Here is a 14,774-nt window from a genome sequence, read left to right as displayed (position 1 = left end):
TTCATTTGGCTGTTCTATAAAATAATTATTATTCTGGGATCAGCATCCACAGATTGCACATGTATGATCTTTAAGCTAAGAGAAACTGAAACTGCCAAAATGTCAATACAAGCAGAAAACAGACAATACTATAAAATCAGAAGCAGAAGTGTTTTTAAGCAGTGGATGACAAAGTACATAGTTTAGTCCAGTTATTCTCAACCCAGAGAGGCTGAACCTCTGGGTTGAGAAAAAACAGCAGAGGAATTAAGGGGAAAAACAAAATTCTGATACTTAAAATTTATGGTTTTGTCACATTTAGGTGTGTCGGGGCCTCTGTCCTGTTACGTCACAAGTTGTTCGTGCTGTTTTTTTTCTTATGAAGTCACATTTATAACAGGTAGATCACAAAGCAGGCTTTATATCTGAGAAAAAGTGTTAAGTATAATGTGGCATAAAGTGCAAATACTTGCACTTACAATAGTTGAGCAAATGCATAATTCTTATGTTTTACTCCGCAAACACCAAAAATCTAAATAAAAAGGTTTCAGGACAAGCTGCCACCTTCCCATTGGTTTCCCCATTGTTTCAGCACAGCAGTTCTGATCCTGCTGCATCATCATGACACACGACAGGTCACAGATAAAAAGAGATTTATTTCATTTTACAGGACAAACAAGACGTTTGTTCATTAAGAAATAAGCACAGAGAGTTCAGGCCATTGATTAGTTACAGTAAAACATTCAGCTCTGGTTTATGTGACAATGTAAACACCCAACACTGATATAACTACTGAACTGCGTGTTGTACATCTTCAGTTTGCTAGACATTATTTGAAATTGAGTGACCTCAAACAGGTCAATCTGACTCATTTATTTTATTGTTGGGTTTTGCTTTTTAATAACAATGGTGAAACGTGAATGAATGAAGAACATTAACTAAAGTGTCACATCTCAGCCTGGTTTTCATTTGTATTGGCCAATCACACTATTGTAACCTCGCCAACAAAAGAAGTTCAGCCTAAAAGACTTTTCCTCACAGAGCACACTGACGCTGACAGGACACCTCCAGCACAGAAGATCGATTTTTACTCTGTTGTTGCCTGCAGCCACACAGCTCACTGTGGCGCTGCAGGTAACTGAGTGAGAAAACAAGTTTCCAGGCTGATGTGAAGTGCTGAGGGTCTGTCACCCGAGAGCTGCCTTAACAGCCGTTTTTCATTCTGATCCATCCACAACACACTATGTTTAAACAATGGTGACTTTTTTATCGATGCTGCCACTGCACTGTTTTTAAGATATATTTTAGCACTAGTCTAAAGCAGAAGAAACTATTTTAAGTGTTTCCATCTGTTTGGAAACAAAATATACATTTATGGCCAATTTTCTAATGTCTGTGCATACAGTCTCAGACAGCACAGTTTTAACAGTCAGACTGCAGCACACTTCAAGCCTCTCCAAACTATCTCCTCCGGTTCTGCTACTATTTCCTTGCAGGAAGCTGATTTAAAACGCCTAGAGGAAAAGCTTTCAGACAGATTCAACAAAATGTGAAAGGTACAAAGTGATGACTGCAATACGGCTGCAGGAGGGAGCTTTGACTGTGCTGTTTGGAAGGAGATGGTGTTTTAAGCTGAGACTTGAGGTCCAGCCGCTTGTTGGGGGTCATGCTTGAGACCAGAAGAACTACAGCAGAGCTCCTCAATGGCAGGAAACTGCTGAGGTGACTTATGCCATGCTGAGAAAGAGAGAAGAGGAGGATGAACATGTGATGGCTTCTTTTTTCAGATTTAACTGGATACGAGTGTGAAAAAAACAGTGGTTTTTAAAGTCCTTGAATTCAGAGGAAGCTAATAGAAGAAAAGCAGGGAGGCACATTAAACAGGCAGCTGTCCCCATCTTAAAACAATAATAATAACAATTATTATTATAAACACCTATTGTATAACTGAGGGCTCAGATAGGTTTTGTGAAATAACAAAAATTACATGAATAAAAAGTCACAATCAGCTTTGATAAATCAATTAAAAATCAAGTTTAACTTCCAATGAAGACACATTTGTACCAGCTACATGTGCATTAAATATCATGCTGAAGGAAAAAAACGTGGGCCTAATAACGTTTGACCAACAACACCATTTCTTCCAAAAGAACTTTGCATATGTAAAACATAAAAAGAGAAACCACGACAAACACTTAAGAAGATTAACGTTGAGATCACAGGAGACAAATTGTCAACTACACAGAAATGACAGGTATGTAGATGCAGGTAGTCATGAAACAGCGTAATAAAAAATTACTTTTACTATTATTGCTGTGATATAAAGCTGCTGCTGAGATCGTCTGATGCTGCTCCACCAACACGGGGAATCGTATCGTATGTAGCATTAATTTCTGATAATGTGCACAACAGTAGTTTGGGTGTTTGCGAGAATGTTTGGAATAAATGACCAGAGTAACACTTGGGTTACCATGCCAACACTCACCTGTCGATGAGCGAGTCCCTCATGCTGGTGGCGATGGCAGAGGGCTGTGACGTGTCGCTGAGTCTGAAGACGCTCTCGATGACCGACAGCTCTGCACTGGTGGTGTCCAGGCCACAGAACGCACACCAGTCATTGACCACCATCCCCGCAGCAATCACCTCGCTGCCCCGGTTCACGGTGCCGGCCTGAACAGGAGGTCTGCTGTCAGCATGCTGTCATTCAGCCTCACAGAGCTGCTGTGTCCGTCTAATCTTTCTGGAGCTTTTTAATTTTCGTCATCCAGCACTGTGGATCTACACCTTGTGTTTTACCCAATGGTAATTAATTTATGCATTTTTTTTAATTTTAGATGTAGAATAATCTTATTTATATAGTTATGTGATAGGGACTAATATCTGCAGAGGAGTACGGAGCAGAAGGTAGAAGAGCAGAGCAGATTTCAGCTCTAAAGCCAACTCCTGGTCAAGCTGCATAATGTAACTTTAAGTTATTGATAAATTTGTCTGCTTCTGTTTAATAAAAGATTCAAAATTCTTCACTACGAAAAAAAAAAAAAAAAAAAAAAAAACCCAAACTGAATTTAAAATGTTACCATTAGCCAGCACTCATAAGGTGGCTTCAGTTTGCAGGACTCTTCCAGAAATTCCCCCACTTTGCTACTTAGCCCAATAATGTCGACACCAATCAGCCATAAGATTAGGACCACGCACTTAATACTGAGTATGTTGCTGAAACAGCCCGACCCACCGAGCAGCAGTTAAAGTATGAAACTATTCAACCTCTATCACTTACCACCAGTGGAACTTGTAGCAGAGATGACAGCTCGTCCTGGTCTTCTATAGATGTCTTCGGGTGGACGAGGCCTCCCTGGTTACTGAACGCGCAGTAGGAGCCAACCAGAACATGCTCTGCTATCGTCTGACGGAAAACCTCCACCTTAAGAGAGTCTGCAATAATTTCCTCTGTCTCCTAAATGGTGGAGAGAGGCGTGTGAAGAAACAATAAGCCACATTTAAAATACAGCTGAAGTGTCACTAATGTTCTTCTGGCTCCAGTGGTATGTAGAGTTTAGTCGCCTGGATTCCCTGCAGTGCTGCAGTCAAAGGCTAAAGGGCCTTTAACTTTCTACAGCTGCATACTGATCAAAATTGAATCTCTCCTCAAAATTTATTTTAAAGAAATCTGTCTGGGTATCCAGTCCAGCTCCTGTTCTTGAGAAACACCTCAACCTTAATCAGTGCACCAAGCATCCTGTTCAGTCTATTAACACCATCAAAAGCACTAGCAGGTTAAACCAATGTGCTTAACAATACAGCTGAGAATTTATTACTACAGTTGGTGCAGCTCTCTGCAGTCCAGGCTTCTGGTTTGTTTAAAGTTTATTGATTTTTTTAGATGCTGTGACTCCACTTTGTTTTGTTTTTTGAGGTCTTTTGAGGTCTAACTCCACATTCTACATAAGACAGATAATGTTTTTTCCTATTTTTTAGCTCCCAGACAGTGGAACAAGTTCCACCTAAGAATTAGGTGACATGTTTATTGGGCCTTGCACATAAACCATAGTAAAGCTGGACACAAATGCTGTTTTTCTCAACAATATTTTAAATACAATTTTTATTATTGGCGACTGTCGTTAGAACAACAGGTTTTATATATATATATATATATATATATATATATATATATATATATATATAAAAAACTAGAACATTAACTGAAGTTCACTTTGTTTTTATTTTATGTTACTACCTTCATATTCCTGTGGAGACTCTACAGTCCATGTTGTCCACACTTCTTCTTACTGGCTCTCACCCTAAATCTGTGCTTTGGACCTTTTTTCCCCCCTTTTCTTTTTTGTTCTTCTTAGCAAAAGTTGCTCTGTTCATTACACACTGGTTGCCATAATATTTGTTTTGACAGATGAATGTGCGAGAATTTCCATTCTGGTGGGATTTGCTTAACTGCAAAGGATTGATGGGTATTCTATTGTCCAGGAACTTATACTAGAAGCACAGATTGGTACTTGGAATCAGCAAGCACTCAAATGTAAATACTAGCTGAGGAGAAAAAATGTATATGTGTTTCTTACCCTGTCAAGGTCAGGGTGGACCAGCGCTACGTAGTCGTTGCAGGCGATGACGTTACCGAGAGCAGAGAGCCTCTCCTCAACTCTCTGAATCTTTACTGCATCTGGCAGACAGTTTCTAATGTGCTGCAGCTCCTGATCTGTGGTGTTGTTTGGCACTAGAAGGCCGTGACGGTTTCCTGATCAAAGGACAAACAGGAAAATCATCAGAAACACAAGTGTCCTTGCAGCTGAGAAGGATCCTAATAAACCTTCCAAAACATTAAGTCATCGTATCAGTTTGATCGGTTGTGCTGATGTAAAGAAAAGAGGAGTGTGGTGAACAAACAATGGAAAGATTCAACCATTAAAAGAAAGAAAGAAAGAAAGAAGAAGAAAGGTCCTAACTCACCCACACACATCCTTCCAATGATACGACAGCCTGCTATGGACGCATGAACCACCGGGATGGTTTCTGATAGTTCCCCTTCAAAAACACTGTGGTCACACAAACAACATTTTATTTATTTCAATAACTGTTAAACTGTCTGTTCTTTCACAAGTTCATCAAAAAGTCCTTCACATAAATATTAAAGTTATTTGGTTTTGCTTCCAAATGGATTCAACAGCTGACGATGTGAACACAAAGTTTCATTTGACCATAGACGTAACATACCAACAGGTAACTACAGTTTCTCCAACGTGGTATTACTTCTTTGACTTAAAAAGACTTTAAGCTTTCTTGCACTACTACCAATCAGAATATGTAGCCTCAAATTAAAATCTAGTTTACATTTACATCACTATTGTTGGTTTCTTCCTTGTTTCTAAATCTGTGGTGACAGAACTTCATGCCATTGAAGCCGACACAGGTTACACCTTGATGACATCAGCTACGGGTTTCTGTGGATGGTAACCTTTAACCTCCACACGACACAAACCGACATGAACTAAAATAACGTGACGGGTGTGTAAGGAGGTAAAACTGTACCTGTAAAAGTTCTCAGAGCCCCCAATAGCTACCAGGCAGTATGTGTTGGTTAGTTTGGCGAAGCATCCGATCTCGTTGTTTTTCTCAAACGACGCTCGCACAGCCATGATGACGGAGGCAAAGGTTGATTCTGATCCTGAAAAAGCGCAAAATATTGAACAGCATTGGGCTTTAACAGCGGTTACGAGCCACTAACAAACACAACATGAGCTGAGTTTCATTCGGTTATTTACGAGTTGCTCACATACGACAGTTCGGTTGTATGGAAGCTAGCGGGCTAACTTAGCTAGCTAGTTGTCAAAAGTCATCGTTCACCAGCGCGAGAGACAAACTTCACAGATTAACACACGTTTTATAAACAAACAGCTTCAGAATAACTCACTTGCCTCACTTTTAACATTACTGCCATTATTTGGTGATAAGTTAAAAAATTACCTCGGCAAAGTTTGTGGCCCTCAGACAAGCGTGCTAGTTCTTTTCTTCACGTGTCCGCTTCAGCTTAAACGTGATGACGCATATACGTACGTACAAAACGTCATTGAAGCATTTTTTTAACGTTTGTTTTTAAGAACGATTTCATGTACGATTTTCTTGTACATATATTTTATGTTCGTTGCCTATTGCTCTACAAAATGTCACTTAAGTTAACATAAAATATATTAGCACTAAAAAGGCGACTAGAAACACTAAAAGTAAAAGAATTTATGGAGAATGTCTTATTTCACATAAGTGAATGATTGATACATTACACGTCTTTTTCTGTACTTTTACAGCTGATAACGATGGAGCCCGAGTGCTGGTTTATGGTTCATTAAAATACCACATATATAACTGGGTAGCTTGTGAATTTCATATCAGGGATCAGTAAACGTTGCACTGTAATCTGTCACTGAAAAGTTGTCCAGGAAATGTAAGTATAATGTCGCAGAAATTTTAAAAGAACAATTTCAGTACAAATCACTGAAAGTTTTCGTTCTTTAAGAACAATACTTATGTAAATGTACTTAGCAGCACAGACTACTGTGACTGTAAATACTGAGTAATTATTCATTTCTGTATGTATTTCTTATTGTGATATTTCTTTATTTGATTTTCTTAAAACATAAAAAAACGTAAAAAAATAAATTATATATATATATATATATATATATATATATATATATATATATATATATATATATATATATATATATATATATATATATATATATATATATATATATACACATTTGTACATTTGTATTAGACTTGTACTAGACTTCACATTGATACTCCCTCAGCCTCAAAGTCTTCAACATTAATAAACAGAATTGAAAAAATAAAGTCTGTCACTTCTCGGTTTTAACCTAATTTCCTGACTTTAGAGATTTTTCTCCTCACGTCAGCTGCTTCCCTCCTTCTTTTCTCATTTGAGCCCAAATGCTCTGTGTGTACGGATGCGTGTATCGGTGCGCGTGCACTGGCCATCAAAAAGGAAACGTCTCCAAACCTTCCTCCCTGTTCTATAAATCTGCATAGCAACTGCAGCTGTTGCCGACCTGCTCCTCTGTGCTCCTGCAAGACAGACGGTCTCAGCCAATCACATCAGCTGATCCGTGTGACGTCAGTTTGTTGACACATGGCCATTAGCGGTCCACCTGTGTGACGTCACGATAGCAGGTGGGGGGTGGGGGGCGAACCCGAGGAGAAGGAGACAGAGTGGATTTAAAGAGAACAAGAGGTATCACTCCTCCCTGTTTTTGTCGATCTCCAACCTTTGTTTTCACTCCAGTCAAAGTCAAAGTATAACTGCCACATTGTAGAAATACTCTTTTACAAGTCAAAGTCTTGAAGCTCTTTTTTATCATGTAGGACACCAAAAATAAAAGTACTCTTTAGTTTGGCTCATAGTGTGGCCCAGTTCTGTAAAATATGCATTGTACTGCATTATAAAGGAGGAGCTTATATTTATTTAGTCTAATTCATGTAGTTACAGGTGTAATCCATAATTAAACATACTAATACTGCTTTATTAGGTTATTCCATTGTGTATGCTATTACAAAACTGCAAACCAACTAGTCACTGAAGCTGTCGAATAAATCAATGATCGACGCCTTTTGCGTGTCCTTTCAGGGGTCGCCACATGTGGTCCACATGTTGATTTGGCAGCCTCACATTTTATCAGGGCTTGGGACTGTCACCAAGGTGGCCTTTGGTGCCTGGGTGGGGCCACACCTGGTGGGGTTTTGCATTCCAACCCAAGGGTCTACACTGAGCCACCAGGCCCCCAAAGCTGCCAAATAAATGCATGTGGGTAAAAAAACTGGGTACTTTATTGTTAATTCTGCTTTGTATCCAAGATAAGGATATCATGATAAACATTGGAAAACAATATAGAATACAATCCAATAACAATATAGAAACAATACACAAAACGTTTATTATTTACACCAAAGAGTGATCCAGCATCCTGGCAGCTCACTTACTCTCCTCCTCACAGCGCCAGACTGTAGCTGGTCCTGCTCTACGGCGCGGAGGGATTGCTCTGTTATGCAGAAACGATCTTTGTAGGAAGTAGCTCCGCACACACGTCGTTCTGAACCAACTCTGCCTGGAAACACAGCGAGCTAATCGGACCCGGCGGCCGACAGAGACGAACGGGCCTCGCGGGGGTACGTGGGGGTCGATTAGGTGGGATTAAATTAAATTCTCTTCCTGACAGCAGCTAACAGTCCTCCCCGCTCCCTGTGTGTAAACCTGCCGGACGTTTTCAGACCCCGGAGGTGGATTCGGTCTGTGGTCGAGATAAGGCCACAGTCTGGACACGAAGTAACAACTAGTAACAGCACAGTTTCCCCCTGAATGTGCAGGGATCGTTTTAATGAAAGTCTGCGTGATTTAAACTGTTCACATCCAGTTTAAATCAGGGACAAACTAGTTGTTTGTTCGTGTTGCATCTTGTGGGGATAATGAAGTGTGAGACTTTTTGTAGCAGGCTTTTAGTTCAGCTTATTTGGCATTTTGTGTCGTTTCACATCTGTTTTTGGTCGATTCATGTAGCGTCTTTCTTTGGCATTTTTAATCTTTTTCTACTAAATTAGTCTTTGGTCTTTTGTTGTATGTTTGGTCATATGGCGCCTTATGTGGGTATTTTTGCATTTTGGTTTGTTGTGTTTTTGTCCAAATTTGTTCCAATTTAAATAAGAAACATGCGCTGTCATGTTACATACAGGCACAGACCCATGTGTCTCCGGGAACCTGTGATCTTTGCCTGGTCAGTTTAGTAATTCATCCAGATTTATGTCTCACGCCATTGGATATAGATTAGTAGATAATGATTATTTCCATTTTCAAAGTTTAACTAAATTTAGAACTTTAATCCCGAGTAATACTGGACTCTGGTACAGTATTAATACCAGAGCAAATATAAGAATACAAACTGGACATGCAGATGTTTGCTTAAAATGATTTTTAATTAAAAGACAAACCTAATTTTCTGTTCCTCACCCTATTGATTATCCTGATTAATTGTTCCAGCTGTCCTTTATCCTGCTATATCAGATGGACAGTTTGACATCCATCAGCTGATAACATGCAGTTCTGATTTAGTGACATTAATTCCTTAAAGTGGGTGAAAACTAACACAGAGGCAAACTCACTCTCACTTTAGTTGAGTCAATAATATAAACAGGGAGTAATTAAGCTGCTGGTGCGAGAGTATTTTTCTTAATTATTTCCTAGCAGGTGAACTCCACTCGTGCTGCAAGTGTTTAATTTACTTTAAGAAAGAGAAGTGAAATACACACTGTTTGGTAGAAACTTAACGTATCCTGAACTCAGGCTGTTGCCAGTTACGTTGTCCTCAGTCCTCAAACTACCAACCTTTGACTTGGCTATTGAGTCACACAAGAGAAGGGAAGAGAGAGGAAGAAGTGAATAACAGAGCAGCTGAAGTGAAGGCTGCAGCTGCTCACTGTGGGTCACATGTAGTTTTTGTGTTGGCTTGAGAATCCTCAGAGAGGAAAAGACAGATGGCGTTTATTTCCAACTGAAGAGGCCATCAGCCGAGATAAGGAGGCGCACAAGTCGAAACAAAACAATGTCTGAGAGAAGGGGAGGGGAGCTATATTTAGCTCGTCTTTCTCTCCAACGGTGGCTTGTTCTCCACAGATGCTGGGAAGGGGAAGTGAGGCAACTGCACTGAATGGTGATTGAGATGCTCTTCAGTTCAGGAATGAAGCCTGTGTAGCGCTGATTAACTTGTTATACCACTTATCTTTTCCATTTGTGCTGTTAGAGATCTCACGTTGATGCCAAACTACCAAAGAGATAGAAAAGACAACAGAAAACAAAGATAAAATTATAGAAGGATGACAAAATTAACACGGTGTGTTAGAAAACAATCAAACCAAAGAAAGACAACGAATGTTCACAATGAGCTGCATTAGATCTACAAAATAACCCCAAAACAACCATGAAGTCGACACAAAGCAGCAAAAGATAAAAATGTCCAGACGCATAACAATGAAAAAGACATAATCGACCAAAAAATACCAAAAATGACACAAAACAACTGAAATCATCACAAAAAGAGACAAAGCAACCACGGTGAGATGCTTTTACAATGACAAGACATGATTAAATAACCTGCACAAAACGGCACAGTCAACACAGAATGACCATAAAGAAGTAAACAAAACACTGTAAAGAGATTAAAAATGAAAGTGGAGCATAAAGAAACAAAATGGCCAGAAACAATGGAAACATATCAAAAGATATGAAACAAAACCTCCATAGAGATGAAAAAATGACCACAAAGATAGAAAATAAAAACAGAATAGAGTAGATTTACTGCAGTGGATGTGCTGCTCTGATAATAGGAGCCATAAACAGAGGACTTCACTTACAGCCACATAGGTGACAGGAAGACCTCCTGATGCAGACGACCCCTCAGCTTCACTGTTTGTAACTTATGAAACGCAGCAGCAGCAGGTTCACAGTTGAGGTCACATACTTTGCTTCCTGCTCCGCTGTGGGGAAAGTTTTATGTTCCTCCAGCAGAAGGTCCCCCTCCCACGTTAGATTTATGTGTGGAGCACAGCCTCGGCCCCTAATCAACACCGATGTGAAAATGATCACATTGACTTGGCCCCAAACCCACAGTCGCCACACGTTTGTGAGGCAGTTAATTTGTCGTTTAATAAGGCGTTTTCCAGGTTTTACTGCGGCCATTACTTCTGCAGTGTACTGACACTGGGTCCAGTCTCCATTTGTTACTGTGCTGTAAATGAAATCAGTGTGAAAATATTCAGCTGCATTTTGTTCCTGTTTATTCCAGAGTCAGTGACAGAAATGTCCCAGCAGCCCACGAGCGTTTGGCTCATGAGTGTGTGTCTGGACCAGCAAACACATCATGTAACAAGCCTCTGAACAGCGAGACCACACTGCAAATGATCAGGATGCTAATAAGTAGACTCCAAAAACTAGTATGATGTTACAAGACAAAAGAATCTCTGCTGGACAAAACATGTAACTTTTACCATTTTAGCTTTTTACCTGTGACTGTACTGGACACTACGATTCTAACAATTAGCCCATTAATTGATTAGTAGGTCCACACAACACTAATCAACTATTCTGATCACCTTTAAAATTATTATTTTAAAAAATGTTATTCAAGCAACAATACTAAAACACTGCTGAATAAAATGGCCACAAAATGACCCGAACACCGAAACAAAAAGCAAAACGGCCATAAAGGTGAAACAGAGTGGCACAAAATACGTACAATGTGATACACAAATGGGAGACACACACACACACACACACACACACACACACCGCCAACATTTGCAGTCATTTTGGGTCTTCTTTTTATTGGGGGGGCTTTTATCTGTCTGTGCCCAGAGGCCCATATTCTCTTAATCTGTCCATGTTGAAGACAAATCATTAGCTGCTGGGCTCTTTTCATCCTGTTTCAATTTGTCCTAAGTCCTGTGAAAATAAGCCGAGACGTCTGTAATTTCCCAGCATGCATTACAGGCCATCGGGAAAGCTTTCAGAGCTCTCACAGCCACTGTGTAAAGTGTTAAGCAGAGTAAGATGATCCCACTAAACTGATTGTGCTGCGTTTGATTGGATTGGCGTCCTGGATGGATCATTCCGGGCAGGATTAGAGATGTCCGAGCCGATAACCAGGGGAGGCCGTGATCTCTCTCTGTCTGCATCGCTCTTCCCTCTATCACAGCCTTTCTATCTGTGTCCATTCCATCTCATTTCACTCACAGCTACACACATCTGGATGCAGTGTCTTTATCTTTTCATGTGTCCGTGTCTGGACCAGCAGACACATCATGTAACGCTGTGACACTGCACCTTTTAGTCCACAGACCATGTTAACAAATGTTCTTAAAACTTTAAGCTGACTTAGTTTCTTCTTACTGTCAGTAAACTGTGATTAAAGCCATAGGAGTGTCGGTTTTTACACTGATACTCTACCAGCTGAAAACAAAAGAGAGTTTAGCTTTTTTAAAAATAGCTTCTAAACGTGACCTGGCATCAGAACCCAGGTGTGTGTGAACCTGCAGTACAGGTGGGGCAGGGTGGGACTCGTGACCACCTGTGTGTTTGTGTCCAGGTCTGACTGGTTGATGATGGGAGGGGGCCAGAGCCACGAGGGGACGAGTGAGAAGAGAGAAGAGGAGACTGAAAAACCCCAAACTGGTTCCAGTACTGACAGCACACAGTCTGCTGCTTCTGAAGGTCAACAAGAAAGTGTGTACATTTACTGTATATACACTGAGTACAAGTACTTCCTACATTAATCTGACAGCTGGGCTTTCTGATTTAAAAAGACGTAATGATATGATCAAATAACCCCCCACTTCAGCACAAAGGGTCACTTTACTAATTTTCCACTTAGTTCCTGTCCTTTTGATGTTATTTAAATATCTCTGTTCTGCACTGTGTTCTACAGACACCCAAGGAGAGCTGCCCCAGTGCAGGATGGGAAACAGGAAGGTGGACAACATGTGTTTCATGATCACGTGCACCAACTGGTACTAAACTGATCCTGGTACAGGACAGAAGATGTTAATGTGATGACGACTGAGCGAGGAGGTGCAAAACCTCGGGGCTGAGTCTGGGTTGTCCTGTGAGACCAGATGCTGCATTCACAAACCCTGCTTGTAGGAGTGGTCTTCAATGTTGATGAAGAGTTAAAGACGGGTGGAGCTCTCATCGATGGGGCTTCTGTCTAAGCTGGACCTTACAGAGAGAAAATCACTGTGTGAAAAATGTGAGCTCTTGTATTCCGTGTTCAGCTGGTGGGACTTTTCTCATTAACACTCTGGCTTTATTGGACGGCGACTGAGCGGCTTTCTATCCTTAACATTTTCCATAAACTCTTAACAAAGAAAGTGTTTCAACTTGCACCCCCCCAAACTAAATGTGTAAAATCCCATAAGTTCTCCACATGCAGTTACAGAACAGCAGATCTGTGCCATAAAACAAAGTATCTGCTATAAAATAATCTGAAGCACACAATTACTCGACCATTGGAGGCTGCAGGTCCTTGTGAAGATGTGTTTTGTTAAAATGCTTCAAACAAATGCACCAATGCCATGAAAGTGGAAACTGGGTAATATTGTGTGGGGTATGGATTTTATGTCCAGTCCCACATTTAGTAAAGGTTAATAATCAGGAAGCAGTCTGCTCTGAACACAAACTGACCTCCATCAAAATATAATCGGGGGCTAGAAAAGATGAGATAAAGAAGCATTTTTAAGTTACTATCAGAAGTGGAATAAAGAGGCTTTGTTTTGAACATGTTGTGTTACCACAGCAGAAGTCACCAAACTAATTATAAATGCACAGTATTCTTTATTTGCTGTCTAATATTTGATGTGTGGCTTATTAAAATCCCTCTACTGACAGCTCACTGAATTATTGAGGTTTGAACTTGAGCCAAATCAGTTGTTGATTTGCGCACTAAAGATTTTCTTTGTATTTCCAGTATTTTTCATTTTCAACATTGAAATAAATGTGTTTAATGTGCACGATAATTAAAGTAGCTAATGAGGTTTTTGTCTCTTTATGAGTGTGGTTAGACACCATGTGGAGCCCTTTGTCATAAACAACACGTTTCATTCAGAGATGCTTCCACTGAATCGGCCCTGAACCTTAGTCAGATCTGCTTTCTGGTTTCTGGCACCTCTGACCTAATGATCAGTTTGGCCTCTTTAACAGAAAACTCCAAGTGGCACATTAAATCGCTCTGAAATTGTCTGTCCAGGGGCTTTACTGGGCAGGTGGTTGAACATATTGCATATCACCACAGGACGTGCATATATATCCCTAAAGTGGTGATTCAGCAAAATACCACAAGGCAGATTTATTATGCACATCTGGTAGATTTAGAACGCACATAATCTCACAGATGCTCCAGAACTGGTAATGGACTTGCAGAAATTAGTTGAAAGCTGTAAAACCTCTATGAAAAGCCCATTTCAGCTGTGTGTTTTCTCTTGTTTTGTGTGTGTCTCTGTTGTCTCACACTAAGAGGACAACCAGCGATAACATTAGGGGACATTCACAGTAATAAGTGGGATACAAATATTCTTCCTGTATAAGAGACAAAAAGTGAGCAGACATTGTAGGTCGATTGTCAGGTTTGATCAGTGATTTGAATCGTATAAACAATCGTGTATCATTGTTCAAATTGTAAAATAGAGGCAGTATTTCTACCATCATATGGATTTTATGACTCATTTTGTTCAGCTCATGAGTTTCTCTGTAAATTAAAGTAGAGAAAGCAAAAGGCCGTTATGTAACTCAGGGAATCAAGTCTGTGCCCACAGATAAAAACTGGCTCAACTCAAGTCAAACACCCCCCTGGGGCTAATGTGTGTATAGTGGACAAAGAGAAGATATTGTGTGTTAAAGAGATGCAACGTGACAACATCTATATGACTTGTGTCATTCATTTGTTTTGGTTCAGTTTGGATAATAAACTGCAGTTACAGCTCCTGTGATTTGTGGCTTTTGAGGGGAAGATGAATCCTTTGTTAGCAGCCAGTTTGTTAGCTGTGCCATCCAGCTGTGGCCTTGTTTCTCCTGCATTTGTTCACATTTAGACAAACTGACACCACTTAACACATACGAATTAGCTGTTAGCAGCTGCTGTTTGCATCGTGCCACTGTGTCACTGTGATTCAGTATCTCAAAGTGCGAGGATTCTCAGGAATGTTGTGCAGTTGATTGGAGCATCTCCTTT

General features: G+C 40.2%; 1 protein-coding gene and 1 long non-coding RNA gene across 3 annotated transcripts; one reads left to right on the top strand and one right to left on the bottom strand.

The window, feature by feature from the left end:
* Positions 1–615: 615 nt before the first annotated feature.
* Positions 616–6,057, bottom strand: eif6 (eukaryotic translation initiation factor 6). 2 transcript variants are annotated; one of them, XM_067504081.1, is made up of 7 exons: positions 5,956–6,057; positions 5,521–5,656; positions 4,942–5,027; positions 4,554–4,729; positions 3,257–3,433; positions 2,465–2,649; positions 1,573–1,716 (listed from the first exon to the last, which is right to left on the bottom strand). In XM_067504081.1, the coding sequence occupies exons 2-7, from the start codon at positions 5,625–5,627 to the stop codon at positions 1,707–1,709; spliced, it is 741 nt and encodes a 246-aa protein (XP_067360182.1). In that variant the 5' UTR covers positions 5,628–5,656; positions 5,956–6,057; the 3' UTR covers positions 1,573–1,706. The 2 variants fall into 2 exon arrangements, with proteins under 2 accessions (XP_067360181.1, XP_067360182.1); XM_067504080.1 differs by lacking the exon at positions 2,465–2,649 and having other exon boundaries at positions 616–1,716.
* Positions 6,058–8,015: 1,958 nt separating this feature from the next.
* LOC137127371 (uncharacterized) lies at positions 8,016–14,525 on the top strand. Its single transcript, XR_010914415.1, has 3 exons — positions 8,016–8,172; positions 12,138–12,274; positions 12,477–14,525. It is a non-coding gene; the product is annotated as an uncharacterized lncRNA (long non-coding RNA).
* The last annotated feature ends 249 nt before the right edge of the window (positions 14,526–14,774 follow it).

This window comes from Channa argus, chromosome 5 (genome assembly GCF_033026475.1).
Source record: "Channa argus isolate prfri chromosome 5, Channa argus male v1.0, whole genome shotgun sequence".
Classification (NCBI taxonomy): domain Eukaryota; kingdom Metazoa; phylum Chordata; class Actinopteri; order Anabantiformes; family Channidae; genus Channa; species Channa argus.
This window is presented reverse-complemented; position numbering and strand designations above follow the sequence as displayed.

What these genes read in the sequence shown, in the direction of transcription:
- eif6 (XM_067504080.1), bottom strand. Translation starts at nt 5,627, where the DNA reads ATGGCTGTGCGAGCGTCGTTTGAGAAAAACAACGAGATCGGATGCTTC. An exon ending in GGCTCTGAGAACTTTTACAG is followed by an intron (nt 5,028 to 5,520) that starts GTACAGTTTTAC and finishes GTGTGACCACAG; the next exon opens with TGTTTTTGAAGGGGAACTAT. An exon ending in TGCTACAAGTTCCACTGGTG is followed by an intron (nt 1,717 to 3,256) that starts GTAAGTGATAGA and finishes TCTCTTTCTCAG; the next exon opens with CATGGCATAAGTCACCTCAG.